This window comes from Athene noctua, chromosome 25 (assembly GCF_965140245.1).
Source record: "Athene noctua chromosome 25, bAthNoc1.hap1.1, whole genome shotgun sequence".
Lineage (NCBI taxonomy): Eukaryota > Metazoa > Chordata > Aves > Strigiformes > Strigidae > Athene > Athene noctua.
In genome coordinates, this window is record NC_134061.1 from 6440850 (window position 1) to 6464846 (window position 23997).

At 44.2% G+C, this 23997-nt stretch overlaps 1 protein-coding gene across 2 annotated transcripts in view; it reads left to right on the forward strand.

The window, feature by feature from the left end:
* The first annotated feature begins 1045 nt into the window (after positions 1 to 1045).
* The window catches only part of NSF (N-ethylmaleimide sensitive factor, vesicle fusing ATPase), an 83765-nt gene continuing 60813 nt past the window's right edge, over positions 1046 to 23997 (forward strand). For both annotated transcript variants that reach the window (XM_074926597.1, XM_074926596.1), the window contains exons 1-4: positions 1046 to 1154; positions 15052 to 15137; positions 20981 to 21080; positions 23797 to 23836. In XM_074926597.1, the coding sequence (XP_074782698.1) occupies positions 1143 to 1154; positions 15052 to 15137; positions 20981 to 21080; positions 23797 to 23836 (238 nt within the window). In that variant the 5' untranslated portion in view covers positions 1046 to 1142. The remainder of the gene's footprint in view (positions 1155 to 15051; positions 15138 to 20980; positions 21081 to 23796; positions 23837 to 23997) is intronic.

Sequence of the window (23997 nt, forward strand, 5' to 3'; positions counted from 1 at the left end):
GGCGTAGGCCCCCGTACGGATCCATATCCATAAATCTGGCCACAAACATTCAGTAAGTGCTCAAATGGGACCAGGCTACGGCTGCTCCACATAGAAGCAAGAGCTGCACTGAGCACAAGACACCCACGCCGTGAGCGAAGGCCTAGCAACGGGCTTTAGAAGCCCCAATCCCTCCTTACCGAAGAACGGGGTTAACTCCAGGCTTTGACACGTGCCACCGAGAGGCCCGAGTAGCAGCTCTAAGCTCCCATTATCTGATTTTCAGGCTCGCGCACACCGGTAATTTGTAGCACAAAGCATAGAAACGTGCCATTAGTACAAGGCAGACGCTGGGGAACGGGTAGCCGCTTCAGCAAGGTGAGCCACTGGCGGTACTGGAGGAGGCCACAGCACCCCGCCTAGAGCCGCTGCTGTACTGCTGCAGCGCCGGTCTGGAGCCGTCCACCAGCCAGTCATCGCACAGAGCACGGGAAATGCGCCCACCGAGAGCGGCGTGGGGCTCGCCTGCCCAGGGGCCCGGAGCTGCGAGGGGCTCCGAGCCCCGGGAGGGCCCTGCCGATGCCCGTCCTGCTGCCGGCGGGGGCTCTGCGGGGCGGCCTGTCCCCACCGCGGGGCTCGGCCCAGGCCGCCCGCAGCGCACCGGGCCGCGGCCCTGCCGGACACCCCGGGGCAAAGCCCGACCCAGCCCGCTCCCGGGCCGGGCACGCCCAGCGCCCCGAGGCGGCTCTGCGGGCCGCCGTGAGGCCGCCGGGGCCGGAGGCCGCGAAACCGCAGCGACCGGCAGCCCCGCACCCACCCGCCCTGAGACCGGCGGCTCGCCTCGCCCCGCCCCGCCCGGCCAGCAGGCCAATCGCGGCAGCGCTCCCCGTGACTTATGGCAGAACGCCCTCCCCTGCCCTGCCGCTAGGCCAATGGGAAGCCGGCGCTGCGGGGAGGCGGCCGTCAATGCCTGAGCGCGGCGGGAGGAACTGCCAATCCGGAGCCGCCGGCCGTTCAGGGGGGCGTGACCGCCCCGCGGCCCTCAGGGACCCGCCCAGCCCCGCCGCGGCGCCTGCGCTGCGCCGCCCCCTGGCGGCTGCGGGGCGGGACCGTGGCTGCGGCGCGGCGGTCGGGCGGCGCTGCGGGCTGGGCGCAGCGGCAAGATGGCGGGGCGGGTAAGTGGAGGGGGGGGGGAACGGGGACGGAGTCTTCCCGCCCTACCCGGCCCCGCTGCTATTCCCACCCGCTTCTGCTCCTCGCTGGACGCCGGGCCGGGCCGGGCCGGGCCGGTGGCTCCTCGCAGCCCCGCCGCCGGGGTGCTCGCTCAGCCCTGGGGGCGTGTGGGGTCCCCTGAGGGTGCTCTGAGCCTGTGGTGCCCCCCCGCGGTGTACCGGCCCTGAGGGCGTTGTGAGCTCGGGGTGGCCTCTCTCCCTGTGGGGCAGGGCTGTAGGGGGCCCTGGGGGTACCGTGAGGCTCGGGTGGCCCCTTGGTGCTGTGGCGTGTGCGACAGGACTGTAGGGTTTCCTCGGGAGCGCTGTGAGGCCAGGGTGACCCCTAACCCTGTGGGGCAGGATTTTAGGGTCCCCCAGGGCTGCTGTGAGGTCGGCGTGGCCTCCTGGTGGTGTGGGGTGCGGGGCAGGACTGTGGAGCTCCCCCGGGAGCGCTGTGCGCCAGGGTGACCACTGTACCGGTGGGTGTGAGGCAGGATTAGGGTTCCCTGCGGGTGCTGTGAGGTTGCAGTGGCCCTGCAGGATGCAGGGCAGGATTTTAGGGTGTCCTAGGGGTGCTGTGAGGCTGTGGTGATCCCTCGGTCCTGTGGGGTGAGCTTCTAGGGCTCCTGCAGGAGCACCCTGAGGCGGGGTTGACTGCTCTCCTGATGGGCTATGGGGCAGGATTAGGGGGTCACCTAAGAGTGTGGTGCAGCCCTAGTGATCCAGCGGTGCTGTTGGCAGGATTTAGGGTTCCCTGAGGGTGCTGTGAAGCTCCAGCAGCCCTCAGGCCCTATAGGGAGCAGGGCAGGATTTTAGGGTGCCCTGGGGGTGCTATGGGGCTGTGGTGACCTCTCTCCCTGTGGGTTGTGGGGCAGGGGCCTCTAAGGATGCTATGAGAGTGGGGTGACCCCTTGGTACACTGGGATGTGGGGCAGGATTGTGGGATTCCCTGAGGGGCCACCGCGAGACCCCTGTCCCCATGGGGTGCGTGACAGGATTTTAGAGTCCCCTAAGGGTGCTATGAGGCCTTGGTGACCCTTTGGTGCTGTGGGGTGTGGGGCAGGTTTGTAAGGCTCTTTGAGGCCCTTAGAGACTCCACTGCCCTGGGGGCACCAGCCAAGCTCCATTCTGTGATGTGGGTCCAAATTCTTTTAAAACACACCTTAAGGGTTGCGCAGTGGTTTTATTCTACGTTTATTTTAAAAATCCCTTATCGGTGAATCTTAGATAACATCAGCAAGTGGTCAAAAAGGCCTTAAAATGTGAAGGAACAGTCTTGTCTGTCAAATCACTTTTTGTAGTGCGTTGTATTTCCCCTCTGTTTTCAGATGTCCATCTCCAAGTGCTGCAAGATGCAGTTAAGATTTCTCTTTGCTGTAAGCTCAGTCATGCTTTGCTGGATGTCAGCTTGTGAAAGTCACATTTTTCATTAGTGTCTCCTTCCGGCTGAAATCTTCTATCTTGGCCAAACAATTCAGTGACTGAGATTTTTAGGGAATAGGTTTTCTCATAGGTTTTTTTATTACTGTTTGTCTGGTGGATACGACGACAGATGGTGCAGTGGTGTGATGCAGAGCAGCGGAGGTTAGAGCAGTGGTGAGAAATTTGGCCCAGTGTTGAGCTGTGCGTCACAGGTGAGCAGATCTACTCGAGTGCCAGCTCTAAAATACTGCTGATGAATTGAGAAAAAAATCACCTTTTGCAGGTTCTCTCTTCTTAAGAGCTTTTCTTCTGTCCCTGGTCCAGATATGTGGCCTCACTTTCTTCCTTACACCTTTTTTCTTCATCTCACCCTTTGCAGTTAACCCAGGAGAAGTCTGTGTGTTTTGACTAGGTTTTCTTTCAGCTTTCTGTTGCCAGAAGTGGGAGCCCAGTGCTTTCATCAGTGGTAAGATCATTTTGGCCATATTGAGCGTTGTTCTGAGGCTCCTTGTAGCCAAAACCAATCTGTCTGCAGTGGTCTTGTCTTGTCCCCTACTCACTTGCTCCCCCGAGCCTTTCCAGCATGCTAAATTGACAGGGAAAACTATCTGTGTAGTTTGATGAGTTAGGTTTCAGTTGCCTTCGAGTGCTGCAAAGGCTCAGTGAACCATCTGAGTGCTAGAGGTGGTGACTGGAGATGTGGGGAGGAGGGAGAGGGATCAGACCCAGCTTCTTCCTGCTTCTCTGAGCTTTTGTGCTACTAAACACCTGAAAAAATGTGCCTTTATTTGGCCAACTTCGAAGCCTGGTGGAGGAAAGGAGGGAATTATGCAAGTTTAAGGGGAAGATTGGAGTTTAATTGCCTTGTAATCTGGCAATTTGAATGGGAGATGCTTTCCTTGAGTTACCAGGAAGCTTACTATTTAGTGTTTTCATTATTTGTCTACAAATATAATTATTGTAAAATTATCAGATTATTGAATGCTGCAGAGAGAGTTCTTAAAGTGTTTTATACCGTTTTCTGAGCTCGATCCAATCTTGCAGTATGTTGAATGTTAGTGTTAATTAACAAACGGGTTGCCTGCTCCCTCCAGCTTGCATGTGGGATAGCAGCAGCTCTGGAGGGGATGAGGAGGTCAGGGTGAGCAAGCAACAGCATACGCTTCGGATGTGACAGTGGAGCTATTGTGATCCTTGTCTGCATAAATAAAAAACAGTGGGTAGGAGGATGGAGGTGTGTGATATCTCTAGGTACAACAGGTGAGTCTGGTACTGGAACACCGATGTTATTCTGCTGTCAGCATTCTTAAATGGTGCTTAAACCTGGAGAATGGATAGAGAAAGCTTCAATGATTAGTCCTGCCCTGAAAAAATATCCTGCAATGCAATTTAGAGCTTAGTCTCTTTTATTAGACTCATGTGATTTGATTTGTGTGTGTATACTTTTATGGAGGGAAGGGAATGGCTTTCCTGATGTAGAAGAGAGACAAAATCTCTAAGCTTCTAGTAACATTTTAAATAATTGAGGCAAATGATAAACCAAATCTTATAAATTGTCTAGTGCTGTTTCAGGTGTTACTCTACTCCCTTAATTGCACTGGGTTTCCTCAATCTCAGTGAAGAGACAGTGATTAATGGTGATTGAAGTTTACAGGAAAAATAGTTTATGATGATTAAAAATAATGGCTGTTTCTCTTATAATTTATTCTGTATCTCTTTCTGCATGGTAATCATTAGGCACACAAGCGGAGCACTGAGTCTTGCCAAGGTGTCAGCCAGCATCTGCTACGGAAGAGGCAATGGTGTAAAGCTGTCTGGTCTGTCCATAGTTGGTTACAGATCCCTTGTACCAAGACCGGACCTCTAGAAGTTAACCGGTGCTGTCTGTAGCAAATTGATTTGAACCTCATCGGGAATTAGTTCTCATTAGGAATTAGTTCTCTACCTTATTCCAGCCAGTGTCGAGCTGTTGATCCAGAACAGGCTGTGTTTCTGCCTGTACTGTACCAGATTGGAGAGCTACATAGAGAAGTGATGTCGGAAATGAAGCAGGTCTGTCGGGCTGCAGCTTTACTCTTGCAAGCTGGCAGGAGGTCTGGCCTTCTTCAAAGAGGAAATCATGCGTGTTGAATGTTGATTTGGTAGTGTGGATGTTGGTGATGATCCCCTATCCAAGAGAGTGGTGTGTTTTTCTTTAAGGAAAATGAAAGTTTTGTAACAGCTGAAACTTGTTTAACAGTTCGTGATGATTAGAAGTAATGTCTGTTTGATATGGTATAAATGGTGTAACACCTTAATTTTTGTTTATTTGCTATTTGGGACTCATTTGGAGTGGTATTGCTGTTAGCCTAGTGACAGGAGACACTCGCCTGTTTGCTTCTCAGAAGAGATTCACTATGTATCAGTAATGGTTTTGGTTCCATTCAGGTACTAGTAGATGTTGGTTTACCTTGTGGAACTGTTCCGTAACTACTCTAGAAGAGCCTGTGACTTGAGCAGGATGTGTATTGCTGACATCTGTTGAAATCAACTGTCAAATGGTGGGAGTGTCGCAGTAGTGGGACGGCTGGTGGAGGACAGGCTGCATTCCTCTGTGTTCCACAGTGCTGAAGACGCTGCTGGACTAATGTGTGCTCTTTCATGCTCCTTGCAGTCAATCCCAAGGCAGTTTTAAGTTGGATAGTTTAGTAGAAACTTTGAAATAATGAAGGTTAGACTTTATGTTTATGAGTTAAAGCTGTAAAATCTGATTTCTGCTAACATGTGGAATCAGCCTTCCTAGATGCAGGTATCATCAGGCAGTTAAAGGAACATTTGTGAATCAGCTTAGTTCTTTCTTGCAGTGTGGTACTGATCCTTCTCTCAGCGTGTCGTGGTTTAACCCCAGCTGGCAGCTGAGCACCACACAGCCGCTTGCTCGCTTCTCCCCCCTCCCAGATGGGGAGGAGAATCGAAAAAAAAGTAAACTTGCAGGTGGAGATAAGAACATTTAATAACTAAAATAAAATATAATAACAACAACAATAACTATCATAAAATATAATAATAATAATGAAAAGGAATGTAACAGAGAAATAAAACCTGTGAAAAGACAAGTGACACACAATGCAGTTGCTCACCACCTGCTGACTGCTGCCTGAGCAGGGATCGGCCCCTCCTGGCCAACTCCCCCCAGTTTCTATACTGGGCATGATGCCCTGTGGTATGGAATAGCCCTTGGCTAGTTTGGTCAGGTCTCCTGGCCATGCCTTCTCCCAGCTTCTTGTGTACATGCTTGCTGGCAGAGCACAGGAGACCAAAAAGTCCTTGATTTGGGATAAGCCCTGCTTAGCAACAGTTAAAACATCAGTGTTTTATCCTCATACTAAATCCAAAACACAGCACTGTACCAGCTACTAGGAAGAAAATTAACTAGTCTCACCAAACCCAGGACACATCACTTATCTTTTTGTAGTGTTTCCTAATATGTAATATGAAGAAATAGGTTTTTAGCAATGTTTTTGGGGAAATGGGAGAAAACTATAAATCTGAATCTCTGTTTCTGAGATCACTTATGCAACTGTGTACTTGTCTTGTGAAATCATCACAAATAGACTTGTATCCTTCTTACAGGACTTTTGCATTATAAAACCCCATGCTAAATTATTTAGAATAAAATTCTGGCAGACACGTGACCATGTGAATGTTTGTGGGCATGGGATATCTAAGCCTTGTAATCTTTGATTAACTTTCATTTGTTGCACGACTTAGTGTGTCAGAAGCAGGGTTTCCAAAGCCTGTACCCAAAGAGACAGTGTGATAGGGAGATGTCAGTGCTCTCTCTCCGTCTCCAGTTTGGGGATGCTGGTATGTCACACCTCCTTTCTTACTGCGGACAGGCCAGAATGACTAAATTTTATTAAGAATTTTTCTTAGTAGGAAAAATGTAAAAATCAAAAAACCCTTTTGAAGATACTATAAAGTATAAATTTCTTAAATATTACATTTTTTTTTTTTGCCATAGCACAGCAAGATCTTATCTCTTCCTATCCTCTGTTCTGTGTCCTGTACCTTAGAGCACAGAGGCCATTCAGGAGAAGACCCTGTGGTTTAGGAGGTATCCTAGCTATGAATTTGGGGGAAGTTCTGTTGTAAAATCCTATCTGTTCAGTTCCTAAGAAAACCAGTCCTTTTGAAAATAGTGGTACTTATGTTTTGCTAAATTACCCACCAGGCAGGATATGGTTTTCAGTGGAATAAAATTATCATTGATTCCTTTCTTTACATGAACATGTACAAAACCCCCTGAAAACTAAAATAAAGGTCTTTGTTATGTTTTGATCTTTTTTGATCCAGGGGGTTTGATGGTTTTTTGATCTGGGGGTTGGTACTGTCCAAGTACACTCAGAAGTGTGAGAGAGGACAAGCTTTAGGAAGACCTGGGGCAGTGAGGGCTAGCTGACCCCTGAGCAGTGTGACAGATAGCAATGATCTTAGTACCTGCAGTATTTTTTGGAAGGACGAGGTTCAGAGTGTGGTCTCTACATGATGCAGTCATTCGCATACCTGTCAGGATGCTGTCTCAAATCAGAGAAGTTCTCTGGCAGCAGACCAGAGTTTTGTGGCTAAATTTCCATATTGGCCACCTCTATAAGATTTTGGCCTCCAGGAATTGCAGAGTTGTGTTGGAGGAGATCTGTGAACAGAAAAATTGAAGCAAGGAACACGGTCACTACGGTTAATAAAAAAAGCTTTCAACACAGTATCCTTTTATTCTGCGTTTGAGCCAACTGCTAATACTCCTTCTTGTTAAATCAAGGCTGAATATATAGTTCTTCAGCCCCTGTCTTGCCCTGCTGCTGCACTCGTGCTCTTTCCTGCGTATGTCTCTCAGATGCTTAGTTCAGAAAGGTCAAATGTTTGCAGCATAAGAAGATTTAACATGTTTCTCTAGTCTTCTGGGATGCAATAAAGCAATGACCTTCTATCAAATAATCTGGAGTAATTGATGCCCTAGAGTTGTGTCAAGTTACATGCTTTTTCTGTAGAAAATACAGAAATACTTGCAAGGTATTGTATCTTAAACACAAACTGCTTATAACTGGGTAGTGTTTTGCACGTTAGTTGGTGTCCTGGCGAGGTTTAGTGCTAGATGCAGCCCATCAGCAGTAGGGTGAGTTGAAAATACACAGGGATAGCAGCGTCTCAGGCTTTCACAAGGCAGATTCTAAGTTTAAGGAGCTATTTTTAACCTCGTCCCTATTGCCATTGCGTAGCTTTTCTAAATAAATGGGAAGAAATTTGCATCCATTAGGTGTCCTCACAGCTGGGGTGTCAAAATCCTGTGACTTGCATCCTGTGCTGACGTCTTAGACATGGTTGTGTGATGTTTCATTCCTTTAAGCATTTTAAAAAGAGGTTTAGATGAAGCACAACAAGTAGCAATTCCCTGTCATTAAACTGTTGATCATCTTGTCTCCTGAAAGAAATGTGAAGCAACATCCACTCCAAAAATGGATGTGTTAATTACAAGTGCACATATTCTGGGTCGTTATTGCTTAATTGAAAGGTGGAGTTGATGCTTGTGCTAAACTGTCAGGAGCAGCTTCCCAGTTATATGGCACAGCAGCACAGGTACAGATAGAGTTTCAGAAATCACTTTACTGATCGTATTGTAAAGAGCTGGTGTGGAGAATGACATCTTTGGGCAGAGCAACTGGTTTAATTAGATTATAGATGCTATATGATACTAGTAGCTTGTAGAAGTTCTGCTTCAGTGCATTTATTTCTTCTGCTCTTTTAGATCAGGCAAAGCCTTCAGTTTTGGAACTGTAAATTGTGTTTCTGGTAACATTTCAAAGTGATGGAAAGAGTACAGCCAAAATCCCAAAGCTAGGTACATCTTAACCGTGCTGTGTAAAATAGTATTGGAGTTACAAAGCTCCATTACAGAATTGAATTCATTGCTGTAAACTTTGCAAACAGATGGTAAGCAGCAGTCACCACCCTCAAAACCAGTATCCTTTAATTGCTAAGTTAGGTACTTCTGCCCCAATAAAGTGGCTTTCATGTGCTAAGATGGAAGGAATTTCTAGATTACTGCCCAGGCCATGAGGGAGGCACACATCAGCTACTAGATAAAGAAAATGGAGAACGTATTAAGTGTATATCGTATAGAAAGAACTGCCAGGGACAACTAGTGGGTGTCTGTGTTGCTAATCCCCCCTGATGATTGGGCTTGACCTCCTTTGCTTATGTAGGTAATTCTGGTATCAGATGAGAAAGTTACTGGTGGTGCAGGCACAGAGCAATGCGGGGAAAAATGTTTCCTGTTTCATTTCCAGCCCTCGTGATGTGAACTCTTCCCTCTCATTTTGAGCTGTTTTGGCTTCAGTGTCTGCCAGCAGCTGGCCTGTGCTCGGCGTGGCCACGTTGGCCTTGGTGCCTCCTTGGCTGCCTGAGCCAGCGCAGGGAGGCGATTCGTACCGGTGGGAGTGTGACGTTGGGGGTCGTGGGAAGGAGGGTTCCATCTCACCCTCCTTGTCTGGACTCGGTATTGAGGCTGTCTGGGTGTTGGCTTGCTCAAGGTTCCTGGCTTTGACTAAAAATTGAATATTAATTCTGAGATTTTAGCTTTTCTAATTTGTTACTCTTTTAATAGGAGAAGAAAATTGGTATTTGTGAGCTTGTTATTGAGAAAGCTCCTTCCCAATGAGAATTAAAAGCTCCCACCAAAGTAAACTAGAGGTCAGATGGAGCAGATGGAAAGGCTGGTCCTGAGCAGCCAGTCAGGGCTGCTTGTCCTGGGGAACAGAGTGTTTTCACCTGCTGGGCACAGCAGGGCACACTCTGTCTGACTGCAGATCTGGAAGGGAAACCTGTCTTGCCAAACCTGCTGTTCCAAAAAGTTATTTGTAGGTGTTTGGTCTCTTCTTGTAGCTGCAGAACTCTGGAAACGTTATTCAAGGTTTGGTTGGTTTGGTTTTTTTCTGAGATGTCCAGAAAAACCTGCAAACTATTAACTTATTTGATTTTTTTTAAATTTATTTTAGAAACACAGCATTTAGGACATCTCCTGTTGCTGAGTCCGATCTCTGATGTAGGCATCAAGTCGACATTCCTATCATAAATATTAGTGAATGCCTGCTTTAAAGGAGTTTTGGTTTTTTTTTTACTGTTTCCCACTATACACTGTTACAGTGCCCGTTTCCTCTTCTGTTTAGGAACCTGTTTGTAACTGCTAGTCAGTAGCTGTGATAGTGTTGCTATTGTTTTGTACCAGTTTCTTCTGCCCTTTAGTGTAGAGTTGGTTTTCTTCTCCATTATTCAGCTCCATGGTGCGTGTGTGTATGTAGAGAGAACGTAGTCATCATCCTCCTCAGGCTGTCCTGTGCTGGGAGAGCTTGATTTGTCTCCTTCTCCCAGGCTATTGCTGACCCAGCTCTGCTGCAGCTCATCTTTATGCATGCTGGTGCTGGTGTTTGTCATCTGTGTGCAGCAGGCTCCTCACGTTTTAACATTCATTTCAGATTCTGTTGTTGCTTGGCCCGTTGGATCTTTAGGTTCAGGCTGTATCAGGTGAGGCTTCGTGCACATCCACTTTCCATCAGGAGGATAGTCCTGGGTAATGTAGGGTTTACATATCATCATCTCAGTTCCCTGTTTATCTTGAGAGCTCCTTTAATATAATAATTCTTTCTTTCAGTATGCGAACTTAATTTTATTCACAGACTTTTAGCGGTGAATGAGTGACTTTGAACAGCTTTGAGTCAGCCATGCTAGCACACAGCCACCCCGCAGGCACGCACCTGCTTGGTCAGGAGTGAATATGGACTAAACTTTCTTCTGGAGAATAACTCCTGAACAGGTTCTGGGTGCTGGGTGATGGAGCTCTGGGCTTAGAGACACTGTGGTGCTGCTCAGCTGCTATAGTAGAGCTTAGATGCTTTTTGGAGGGGGGATCCCCATTTCTATGCAGCTGGCAGTGTGCTCTATAGAGAAAACTTAAATGTCTAGTACCCAGAGCTGCCATGCTTCCTAACACTTGTCTGTCAATGTCTGCATGACAGAAATTATATATATGTACATATGCATATACATATATGCATGTATAACCATGTCTATATGTTTTAACCAAAATAAATTTTTAAACATATAACACTTTAACAATATTTGTCTTATACAGACCATGTAGAAACAGTGCCCAGAACAAAACCTGCCTCGGCTTTAGAAGCTGTTTCATAATCTCTTGGGTAGGATTAGGAAATTAAATGAGTTAAGCTGTTTCAAATGAAGAACATCTCTGCCTTACCGTTTAATGTTTTAGCTCTTCTGTTCAGTAACAACTGACAGGTTGAAATGCAGTTCTATTATGTACCACCAGCTGGTCTCCTGTGTGGTCTATGTAATGGGAAACATGTTTTTCTGTAGCTTCCTCTATCATCAGCCTTAAAAATTCACAAATATTAACCATATTTTTGTACTATGTGCTCGCCCATGCAACAATGTAATATAGTGTACTATATGTAATATTCCAGAGATTTTATTATTAATTTCCCCAGTCATATTTTAAATCAGTAGTGCTTTGCTTTTGCTTTGGATATTTGTTTTGAAATTCAGAAGGAGAAAAGGTGTTTTTTATGTATGCTTAGAATTGCTTTCTGGGCTGAGCTCTCCTGAAATGCAAGAACAACTTGTGGAGGAAAACTGGAATCCATGCAACTTTGAAAAAAAATCTCTGAAAGATCAGATGTTATGGTGATTGTTTCTGTTTTGAAGATGTTTGTTCTTTGGGGCGACTTTTACTGTGTAAAAGTAGAATATGTCAGCATCATTGAGCCACCTGGCACTGGATTTTCATGGTTAGCATCAGCTCAGTAGAGGAGGAGTAGAGGCAACATTACTTCTTTGCCATAAATCCAAAGTGGAGGTCCTTCATATTTGTTTTTCAGGATGAGATTTATCAGTGCATTATGTGGTCTCATTTTTCTCTTGGTAAACAGGAGTGTTGGAGTAGACTCTGTGTAGACATGGGTTTAACAGCGGATGCTGCATGACCGGTGGTGGGTGCCTCTGGCTGAGGGTGCTTTAGAATGAAGGTGCTGTCTCACATGTGGAGTCACCTCCCCCAAACTTCTCTGTCCTTGGAGTCTCCTCCTTGCATAAACCAGAACAGTAACTGGAGGCAGGGAAGACTATTTTTGCTACTTTAAGCCTGATATATCTCTACTGTGGACACAGGTGTAACCTGTGAAGATGTACGTGGGTCACCTTCAAACTGGTATTGACAGCGGTGTAACTGCAGCAGATGGCATTCACTGTCAGCTGCAAGATCTGCTCTAGGGGTTTGCTGGAGCTTTGTGTTGCCTTGCCTAGTTGCTAGCAGTAACCTGCTAGTTAGCCTGAAATTAGCTTGTGTAAATATACTTGAAGATTTCTTAGAACTCCTCTTGAGGCTTTTGCTTCCTTTGTTCCCTGATGTGTGGTGTGCAGGTGCGGGTGGTAAGTGCAGGGTGGCGGAGAGGGTGCAGGGCTCTGGGACCTCTTGTGCTGCTGTCCTGGGAAGCTGGAACCCAAAATGCAAGAGCTTAAAGTGTTCCTTGACAGTACTACCACTGGTATGTGATAGCCCTCTAGGCTCCGGTGGCTCATGTTACATCTCTGGACTGCTGCATTTATGCCAGAAAATTTTAGGAGCAGCCAATGCCTGCCTCCTTGCTGCGGCAGCTCAGTTGCTTGACAGCCAGACAAGGAGCTCTGTGAGCAGCATTTTGGGGGATGTGAGCCCTGGGGTGAGGAGGGGGGAGGTAGGAGGAAGCCCCTTCAATTCACTGGAACAGTGTGTTCCTTGTTCCTGTCTGGGTGCTTTCCAGTTTAATCATCATCTCTTACATGAACAGATTTCCTCAAATCGTCCCTTGTACACTCATGAAAACCTGCGTTCATGGAGTGGTGCCCTTTTCTTGCGTGAGCTGTATTATGTCAAAAACACTTTGGTATATTGATAATGTATTGAAATTCTGCAGAAGTTTGGAGCTTGAGGGGGGCGTATACTGGAGAGCTGGGAGCACAGCGTGCATTATAGATGCGGTCTGAAATGCTGGTCATTGCCAAGGGAGAAATGGGCTTCTGCCAAACACCCCAGAAGGAGAATGAGCCAGGCTATGGGCTGGCTAGCACAGTCGGTGCTGATACTGCTGCAGAAGCAGCTACCTTATTTCATATCTCAGACACCCAAGGAGTATACTGTGGAGCTTGCAAAAGGATCACTTGGTGCTGGATTTGAAATGCATTCCTGAATGTTTATGCATTTCCTTTAAGTGAAGCTTGCACGTTCCCAAATGCAGCCAGGAATAACACAGAAGAATGGCAGCTTTGCCAGGCGCTCACTGTTAACATGTAGGAAGCGGTTTGTCAGTAAGGATTAAAAATGCAATTGAGAACTAGCGCTGTAAAAAGGTTTAATCCAGGAGCTCTGTGTTCAATTTTCTCCAGAAATATCCTACCTAATGGGTTTTATCAGGGCATGCCCTTCACAAAATAGTCCCATCGCAAATGGAAGGAGAAATGATAAAATGGTGAATGCTTTTTTGTGTGGAGTGCTTAAAGATGGTGGGCATTAACAGGCAGGTGGTGTATTTCGGAAGTTCAGTGATGGTCATATATTTTTTATTACAAGAATATTTAACTGAGGCTCTTATTACACTTCAGATTCAGGTAGATAAATCTGTTTCAATGCTGAAAATAGAATTCTTTTCTGTTGTTACATATGTCAAGGGCAATTGAGCATTATTCAGTAAAAATAATGAATTAGTCCTTTTCTAAATAGCAAGTACTCTAGAAGAATTACATTATGACATAAAAAATTGATTTGAGCTATAGGGCAGGCTTGCTTCTGTCCACATGGAGATGAATTTTCTCTGATTCTTTTCTCAAATGGCCCAGAGGGATGGGGGAAGAAAGGTTGAGCAGGATGTTAACTCTTGGGAAATTATCTAGATGTGTGCGTTAGGATCAGTGTGCTTCCTTGTCTTGTTGCTGGGGTTTAAGAGTGTCTTAAGAGAAAATCCATTCTGAATTGCTTTTAGCAGTAGGTTGACACTGACAAATAGTTTCTATTGTGCTGGCTGCAAATTTGTATCTGGAAAAGAAAACAGTTGTGCTTTGATTCTAAAAATAACATACTGGCGGGCCAAGTTTAGCTTTTCTCCAAATTAAATTTTTTTCGGAGTATAGCTAATGATAGAGACATCTTGCCTTTTCCATCCTTTTCTCCACTTCTAGAGGCATTCTGAACCCTATTTTCATCTTTCAACCATTGTTTTGTGGAATAATTCTGCAGAAGCAAATGGTGTTAGGGATGTAGGAAAGGGGCTGAGGTTTCTCTTTGGTACTCCTCTGCTGCACTCCCCCATATGTATGTGCTGCCTTGGAATGGGATGGGGCAGCCTGGGCCAAGAGTTGGTGTTGTTTAGTTATTTTAGCTGGTGATTCTTGAGTAATAGTGGAGGGGAAAAAATTGAACAGATATTCTGGAAATAAGGTTACTCCTTTCACTTTAGGGAAAAAAGAAAAGGGACAGGGGAGGACACCCCCACAGAATTTGTTGCAGTAACTTTTTTAATAGTGATAGGCTGGAACTGATTATTTAACTTAATTTTCTTCTGTTTGTTACTGATCTGTGGTGTTCCATATAGAGTAGGAAATATTATTTACATCATGATATTTCTTTTGAGAAGTTTTATAGAGAGATTCTGTGGAGTTGGATAGCAGCTGGCTGAGAATTAAATCTTCCTGTGGACTTTCAGTGCTGTTGTTATACTGCTTTGTTTGAAGTACGTATATCCAGAGTGGATGTGCTCATATTTAGTTTTTCTGAGTAATGTCAGGGAAGAGGGAAGGTAATATCTTTATTTCACCCCATTTCCCCCACATAGTCTCTCTAACCCAGCACAGAATGATGAGATAGGGTTAGCCCGGGCTGTAGGTGAACTGATCTGTGTCTGGGCTGCTTTGCCTGACCAGTTTGCTGAATATCCCAGTGTCTTGTTACCTGGCAAGAAATGCCTTCAGTCAGTGCTTTGCCACCTGCTGGCTTGTGGCAGGTTCAGGGAAGTTGCATGAACACTAGGGTTCCCTAGCAAATTAACAGCATTTGCCTTGCAGGCTTTTTCCTAGGTAATTTTAAAGTGTTTTTTGCAGGTATGGTAGAAAATATAAGGTATACTAACAAAATGCAGAGCTTTTGAGCACAAATATCTGTGACCCATAGAAGTGTTTGGAGAAACCTTGAAGAGGAGGAGGAGCTTGTCAGTGCCAGTGGGCTGTGCTCTCAGAGTATGTCGGTACTTATGAGACCTGCTTTGTGGTTTATGAATTTACAGAAGTTTTGAGGCTTGGTTTAGTAAAGGAAAAATAGAATTTTATTTGACAGTTTTTTTCCTCTGTCTCTTTCTCACAGTCTATGCAAGCAGCAAGATGTCCCACCGATGAACTGTCATTAACCAACTGTGCTGTGGTGAATGAGAAGGACTTCCAGTCTGGACAGTAAGTGTGCACTGTTGCTCTTTCAACTTTTAACCAAAACCAAATTGTTTTCAAATTTTGGATGGAGGTGGAATGAAATTTCAGATTTGGGAAGGTTAATACAGTAGGTTAATTAACAAAACTTCTGTGTCTTTAGACACTAAAACTTTAAAAGTGTTGGATCCACAGAACTGGAGTTACTAAAAAAATGGTAAATTTTTCTCTTAAGCGTTTCTTCCTTGGGAATGGGATCTGCTTAACTAATTGTAATCACTATTTTAATGAAGGACTTTAGGCCTTTTTTGACCTTTTTTGTTGTTTTGTTTTAGTTATTGTTCCTGTTACGTTGTTAGAATATTTAAGCTATCTCAAGTAGATTTTTGTCATTTAATTGTGTTATTGTCTTCTCACTTTCAAGTCATAATGGAGTGCTGAACAGAGAAGCACAAAAGGGGAAGGCAACCAGAGTGTGGGCACAACAATTTGTATTCTTTAATTACCCTTCAGGGGTGACTAGTAGAAGCTGACTGTGGGTTATACTTTTGTGAGAAAGGTAGAAAACACTTAGAAAATTACTTTTTCAGCACAGCCCACACAGAAAGGCTGTATATTAAAAGAAGCCAATTCAAACTATTTGTTTCCTTGCTTTGCTGCAGCTGTATGGCGTCTGTCTTAAAGATTTCAATATGTAGATTGCAGACAGAAGTAAATAATACCAGCAGAAAGAGATAGTATCACATGCAGCAGAAGGCAGAAGATCTTGGGTTTGAAAAAGTGGGAAAAAATGTTAAAAAGGATACTGAATGGTACACTTAGGGCCTTAGCATGAAATACCTGGCCTTGATAAATTCTGCTAAGGATGGGGAACTGTGGGGAACAAGGGAGTGATCTGTTTTAAGACTTGCCTCTCTTTGTGCTGTCAGTCTGCTGCTACCCTGGAGAGCTGTCCTGGCCCTTTAGTGATTAACTGAACTGTGATTTCACAAGCCCAACTTTAGTATAAAATGCCAACACAAAAAAAGCCCAAACCAGCCCAACTTTTAGAGTTAGAAGCAGGCAAAAGTTTCTGCTTGGACAGGGTAGTGTCTGAGTCTCCAAATTTCCTCAGGTAGACTTTTTTTTTATTAAAGTAATTGACTTACAAAATACCTGAACTGAGCATTGTACCTCATGCATTATGAAAATGTTCATTTCCTCAAATATGAATGTCCTGGAGGGACCCAGCTTCCAGACCTGCAGCAGCCACCTGCTTTCCTTTCACTCTGAGAACCCTTCTTCATCGCATTTATGGAAGTGTGCAGGATCCAGTATCCTGAGACTTGCCTGGTAAGCAGGCTGGCCATGGTTCTGGCTGTACTGATGCTCCCCGAGAGAGCTGCTTATTTCTATAAATCGGGGCTCCTAAAGAAAGCAGCATATGTTTCGTTGTGAGCAGATGCTATAAATCGCTTTGAAAAGTGTAAGACTCGAGTACAGAGAAACATCACAATATTCAGCTACTACTGAAGGATGTAGTCATTCTGCTGCATTGCAGATATACTGAGCAAGACCGTCCTTATGATCTGCTGCAGTAAGTTGCAGGCAGTCAGCAGATTTGGTCTGTATCATCCTAACCATGACTGGCTGCACAGAATATTTTTTGATAAATTACACAAGGGCTTTGCTTTAACACTTCCATTTGGTGGTCACAGTGTAGAGCTGGGAGTTTGACCTTGGATCACTGAGGTGGTTTATCCCCAGGATGCTACTGTAGATCTTTTCATGCTTCGTCTTCCGCATCCTGTAAGTTGGACAAGTATGAGTCACCATTTTGTGACGCATGAGTTCATGGGATGCGGTGCATTATTATAGTACCATGTTGGTTTGCTAAGTTGCACTGTCTTCGGTTCCTGTGACGTACTTCTACCTTGAGGACTCCCAGTGTATTCTGGAGAGAGAAACAAGGGCTGAAAACACCCAGGCAGTGAAGGGGACAGCAGTCTGGGAGGAAGCCAGGGCAGGTTATATCAGTGGCAGGTTTTTTTCATGTTGAGAACTGACTAATTATTCTTACTTTTTATTGCTGCTGTCTCATGGGAAGACCATCCCTCTTGTGTCATGCCAGTTTATTATCTGAAGAGCCCTTGAGAAGCTTTGCTGAATAATTTATGTGGGTTTCCAAACATGCACCAGAGGAATATCTGCCCATATTGTTCAAATGCTTACTGGGACCTTTGTATCCTCTCCCTTACAAACGCTATGCTCTTTCTTCACTAACATAAAAACTAACGGACTCACAGGTTAATATTATCTATTATAGTTTCTGTTGGTTTGCTCAGCCTGGCCAGCAGACTTACCAACAGAGAGTTTCCTGGGCCCAGTCCTCCTTAAGAACTGGCATCACAGCCATCTTTTGGTTCTGATCGTTTCAGGCAAGGCTTTACACACAAATTAGAGCAGCAGTTTCATCTCTTACAGCTCTTGGGAGATATCGTGCCCCGGTGACTCATTGTTCTTTTGTTCATTTGTAAGCAGAAGCTGTTAATGAGATTGAGATTTCCCCCATGTGTCTCCATGAGCTCTCCAAGCTCCTTCCTGGTGAGCATAAATGTGGGAAAATACATTTAATTTTTCCTGCTATTGCCTTTTTTTGAACATTCTTAATACTTGGGTTGCTTACAGCCCACTGGAAACTGTGTGCTTCTTTGAGAAGAAACATGGTTGTTCCTGTCCCTTTTGCAGATTTTTCTCAAAGAACCTGTCAGGATTTGACCTTTCCTAATCTTCTCACTTGGCTAGAGATTTCTTTCATAAAGGGTTTTTTTTTTTCCTATTATTTATTTCATTTTTTTTCTTCCTGGCATTTGTTTTCCTGCTGTTAGGCTCTGCTGTCTTTCTGGTTTGCTGGAAATGTTTTTGGTGAATGGTGTGCTTCAATATAGTAATTTTAATTTGTATCAAATCTTTGTGAATAACCTCCACCCCCTACCCTGCAGTATTTTTACCAGGTATTATCATTTTCTTGCATTTTGCTTTTTTGAAGTGAAACCCAATAGTGATGAAGTTTGTTTCTTCCTGCAGAGATGCTGAATCTATACACATTAAAGTCACTTGTGTTTTGAGCCAAACTTACTTCACTGCTCAGGATTCATCTCAGACTTAATAAGTTTTAATTTTGGGTCTTTTACTGTCTGATAAGCTGCTTCTAGTACGTTGTTATTTGTCATCAAGTGTATTTCTTGGTGAGGTATTCCAGTAGGATAGCTGGAACTTGTATTTTGCCTACAGGCATGTTTGTCTAATGCTCTGCAACATAATACCTTGCTTTCCAGTTGGTTGTGCATTGATATTAATTTGAATTATTCAGGCTGATGCACTCTGTGCTGGAAACCTCCTGATTTCAGTCCTGGCTTCCTGAACAGCTTCTCTATTTTATCTACTACTCAATTTAAAATGAAGCAGTCCTTGGAGCAGCATTCAGTCTGGGAAGGTTCATCTCCCCTGATCTCCTGGCGACACTGTTCCTAATGCAGCTGGAGATGCTGCTGCCCAGCTTTGCTGCAAGGGAAAGCTGCTGCCTCATGTTCGACTTGTGATCTGCCAGGATCCCAGGTCTTTTTCTGAAAAGCCACTTTCCAGCCACTTGACCCCCAGCCTGTACTGGTGTATGGGATTATTCCTCTCCAGGTGGAGGACTTTTCGTTTCCCTTTATTGAACTTGATGGGATTTGTGTCAGCCCGTATCTCCACCCTGTCAAAGTCCCTCTGAATGGCAGCACGATCAGCTGGTGTCATCTGCAGACTGGCTAAGGTTGCAACTCTGTCCCGTCATCCATGTCATTAGTGAAGAGTTTAAGTAGTTTTGGCCCCAGATGGATGCCTGGGGTAGGTACAGCACTAAAATTCCTGAGGCTGGGCTTCATGCTGCTGATCACAACCCTCTGAGCCCAGCAGTTCAGGCAGTTTCCAATCCACTGCACTGCCCACTTACCTAGTCTGTATTTCATTAGTGTGTCTGTAAGGATTGTTGTGCGAGGCAGTGTAGGAAGCATAGCTGATGTTGAGATTAAAAATATCCACAGCTCTCCCTTCATCCTCAGAGCTATTTGTAGAAAGCTATTGTATTGGTCAGGCCTGATTTTCCTTTGTAAATCCATGCTGACTACTCCCAGTCACTTTCTTGTCCTTCAGTAAGTTTGGCTTCCAGGATTAGTTGCTCCATCCCTTTCCTAGGGACTAAGGTGAGCCTGACCAGCCTGTAGTTCCTGGGATCCTCCTTCTTGAAGGTAGCGGTGACATCTGCTTTCTCCCAGTCCTCAGAAACCTTCCCTGATCACCATGAACCACCAGTCTTGTTCTCCCTCTGTAAGATTTATAGGGAACTGTACCACCTGTAACAGATTTCTGGATTTACACTTGGGGCAGGAGGTGATGGAAAAGGAAGGGTGCGTGTCCCTACAGCTGGAATTTTAGGCAGATAATGGGTGATTTAGGGCCAGAGCCAGTGAAGAGTCAAATCAGTGGTCCATCTGACGGGAGGGATGTATCCCTGTGTGATATGTTTCTAATGCTTTCTTACCCTGCTATGCCATCAAGTGCTAGCAGTTCCTGAAAAGGTTTTGCCAGCATCCCTGTCTGTTTGGGATAAAGCTAGCGATGTCTAGTGTTTTTGGCTATGCAGGCCACACATTTCCTCTAGTCTCAAAGGGCCATATGTTCTTTCATACCATGTGGCTGAAGCTGTTATACATACACGATGTAGCCAATGTATATGTGTACAGCCGATCTGCTTTTGGATGGTGCTGCATTTTCTGTGCATATGCAAACGAAGATATACGGAGCATATGTGCATGTAATATATTCTGTGCCAGGGAGGGAGGGTGGCCAGGAGCGTGGGCCTTGGCTCTTAGCATAGTTCATCTTGCCCTTGGTTTCTGACCATGGATAAGAGGGTTGGTGAGAGGGGACCACTGCCTGAGCTGGTGGCCTCAGGTACCCTGTGGGTAGTTGAAGTACAGGCAGCTGTGGAGAAGATGAGATGAAACCTGATTCCACCATCACCCCTGCCACCAGTGCACACAAATCCCATCTTCCTTTTGTTTTGCTTTTTTATGCCAAAAAGAAGTCTACCTATCACGTGATAAGAGCTATCAGGCATAGTCTGAGGATAACTATAAGCAGCTTTTGAGTATCTTTGTTCCTGACAGCTTAGCTTCTAAGAGTGACAGACAGGCACATGCAACTGCTGCTGTTGTGTCTGCTTCTGACTATATGGTTCTGTTTTTATAAACGGTGTTTCTGGTCTTCAGATGCTGTCTGAGTTCAGTCACTAGCGAACAGGAGGAATAGCCTCAGCACCTTTGTGATTTTACTTCTTGTACAGAAATTCCTTCCATTTTTTTTTCTGCCATCAAACTTTTAAACAATATACTAAGATCCCTGTATAGGCTTTGTATCTGTTTCTTGTTGAAAGCACAGCTTGTATTGGGGTAAAGTATTGATGCTTTGGGGTTAGGTGCTTGAAATGTGAAACCAGTGTTGATTGTTAGATATAGCAGCCTTAGCCTTTGGTTAAAATTTGGTGTTCTCACATTTGTATAGTGCAATTCCTGAAGCAAAGGGCTACTGGTAGGGGAATGTAAATGGTAATTATTAGTACAGTGTCTTTCAGCTGGGCTTTGAGATCATGTTTTTTTGCTGGAGGTGGTGGACTTGTGTGAAGGACTGTGTGTGCCTGTGTCATGGTGTGCATCTAAAGCTTTTGGTTTTTTCCTTTATAGGACCAGATATAAACTGGCGTGTTTCTTTTGAATTCTCACAGCACTGGGAGCAACGCAAAATCCTCCTGGGTATAAATCAAAGTAAAATACTATTTTCTCTTCTAGTCATGTAGTTGTGAAGACTTCTCCCAACCACAAGTTCATTTTCACTCTGAGAACCCATTCCTCGGTTGTTCCTGGCAGCATCGCATTCAGCTTGCCCCAGGTACTGTATGGTTTGACTTACCGTTTTGCTATAGAATAAGCAAAATCTCTCTGGAGATCAGGATTGAAGATAACTTCTAATTGAAGGGAGATATCTGTGTAAGTGTAGGCTGCAAATTTAATTTCTGACAGCAAAAGTTCAAGGAGACTTTTATGATAACTGAAACAAACTTGCTTATATTACTTTGATCTATTTTTAGCTCATGGTGGGATAAAGATACTAGGAGAGGTTTTAAAATTTAACCTTTTAAAAAGCAACCAGAAACAAACTATTTAAAAAATAAAATCTTAAGCAATGTCTGCTGTTCCTTGTGAATTTTATTGTTCCCTGGTTTTCCTTGACTTTAAAGAGTTTTCTTTGCTGTGTTGTTCTTTTAAGGACCTGCCAGAAGTTTTGGCTGTGTTCAGTCATTGTGTATTTAGATGAAAAGTGAAATGAAATGTATAAAATAGATTTAACTTGTCTCCTCTTTAAGTCAAGTTATCACATGTTAAATGATGGTTAGAATAAATAATTAATACAATTAACTTATAAACAGAGAAATGGATCTTGCAGCCTTTAACAGGCTTATGCAGTTAGTCACATAATGTAAAACTGCAACAACCACAGTCACTGATTTAATGCTTTCATGTTTTCCTGCTAGTAGCTGGTCTAGAAGCTGAGTCTCTGCTGCAGGCACAATACTTTTTTTTTTTTCCTCAACAGATGTCTTCACATAGGCCCCAAAATATCCTCTTGTGTTTTGGCATGTTGAGCAAATTCAGATTGTCTGGATGACTGGGTGAATAGGTGATGTCCAGACTGAAAAGCAGTTACCAGTAGAAGACATTTCTGTCGTAGGGTTAAAGTAGGTGCCTTCCTGGTTTGGGGTTGATTTTTGTAGATTCTAGTTGTTGTAGAACTGTGAGAACTCTCCTTCTAAGGAATAAGGTAGGTTGCTTACTTCTAAGAAGTGACTATGTTAGATACAGCTGCTCATAGATGAAACTTTTATTTGAGTATTCCTGATGCTGAGTTTTAATTTCCAGTACTTCCCGAAGCTTTGGATAATTGCAACCAGTGTTACACAAAACGTGTGTTTACCTTACGTGTTTGCAGACAGTCAGGTAGAGGACGCAGGCTTTAAAACCTCCAGGGACATCTGTTTGTTGTGCTTTCATTATGCACATAAAGTTCTTGACCACCTTTACACTGTAATAATCTTAATCCTTAGGCTTAAAGACCAAAAGGCATGAAAAAATTTGTATACTGCAGTGTCCAGAAGATGAAGAACAGTGCAGTGATGACAAACTTCTTAGCAGAAAACACCCAAATGAACACAGGAATTGAGCTGTATCTCTTGCCACAGAAAAGATCCTAACTAATCTTTCTAGCAGGACTTGGACAGCTTTCCTTGCTGTCCTTAAATTTGGTGATAGGCTTCATAGGCTTAACCTGGAGGGTTTAAGTAAAGCCCAGTGTTTGCAGGAGTACCGGTGTGCCTGCACTTATGGTCGCCAGTGTCTGGTTCGTCAGAGGAAGATGAGTTTAGGATATCCTTTACTGAAGAATTGGAGTGTCAAGGGGAGGGGGAGAATTCTTCTTGGTCTTGGAGGTAAACAGTGGGAGTTGTGAAGCATGAGTTTAAATATGGAAACAAAATTTGTTTTCACCTTCTTGGGAATACCAGTAAGTACATGTAAGACTTCCTGCTCTGGACTTTGATTTCTAACAGGTTGATCTCTGTTAAGCTGAGGGAATTCTTTCCTTAAGGTTGAACCATGAACATATTGGAGAGGGAGTATAGGGGGAAATTTTCATTTTTTTTTAAGAAAGGTCATTGTACTCCTTCTCCCAGACTCGTTCCTTCCAGATAAAAAGTCAAACATAAATGACTACAAAGTAAAATATTTCAAATGTGATCTTATTAGAGCCTTGTGTAATGATACTTACATATTTTTGTGATTTATGCCTCTCTAAGGTTTAGATATTTGGGAGACTGTGAATACTGCATAGCCTGAGATGTGGTCTGTAAACACTCACTAGCCAATCTGTAACACAAGAGCCATTGGGAAAATACCATTTTTGCAGTTACCAAGTTGAGCTTTTGACACAGTAAAGGTCACAGATTTCTCGTGTCACATAATTATTGAACCATTTCCCACTTCTTATGCAGTTCTGTGCTGCACAAATATTTTTAAAGGAATTTGAAGGGACCTAAAGGATTTGAACAGGTTCATTATTGCTAGTTGTCTGAACAAGTTTTATTTTAGGTGGTATTATACCTTAAAGCACATTACAATAATTTTCTGCAACTAGTGTAAACATGTAAGCTTTTAAAATGATCGTGGGGTGTGTAACAGCCTTTCTTGCATCTTGCACTACCTGTTGTGGGATCAGCACCTGAGCTTTGGTAGGGAGTGAAAAGAATGACAAAAAGCCCAGTACAGCAACTTGTGCCTCCGAGATGGTGGGGTGAGCAATAACATGAAGGAGGTCTGACAGAACAGCCTCCTGAGGTCAGAAGATAGAACTATTAATAGAAGTGATTCCATGTTTTTTGACTTGTTTCCTATTACTCTGGTTTGACCTATGTAAGATCCCATTCTGCCCTTTTTTGCCGCTTCTTAAGGTTCTCATGGGGGAGCCTGTGTTTCTGAGTGAGGATGCTGACTTTGAGTGAGCATTTGTACTACTGAAGGACAGGCTTTCTGAAGTTTTTGTCTTGTTTTTACAGAGAAAATGGGCTGGACTTTCCATCGGACAAGAGATAGATGGTAAGTCAGTCAGCAGCACGATCATGACCTGTGTTTATAAAAGCTGAATTCTGTGTTTCCATACTGAAGTGAAACTGAATTGGAAAATCTCAGATCCTCAAAAATGGGACACCCTCATTAGTCAAAGGAAGTTGCTCTTGTATCTGCAGGCTTTTTGTCTC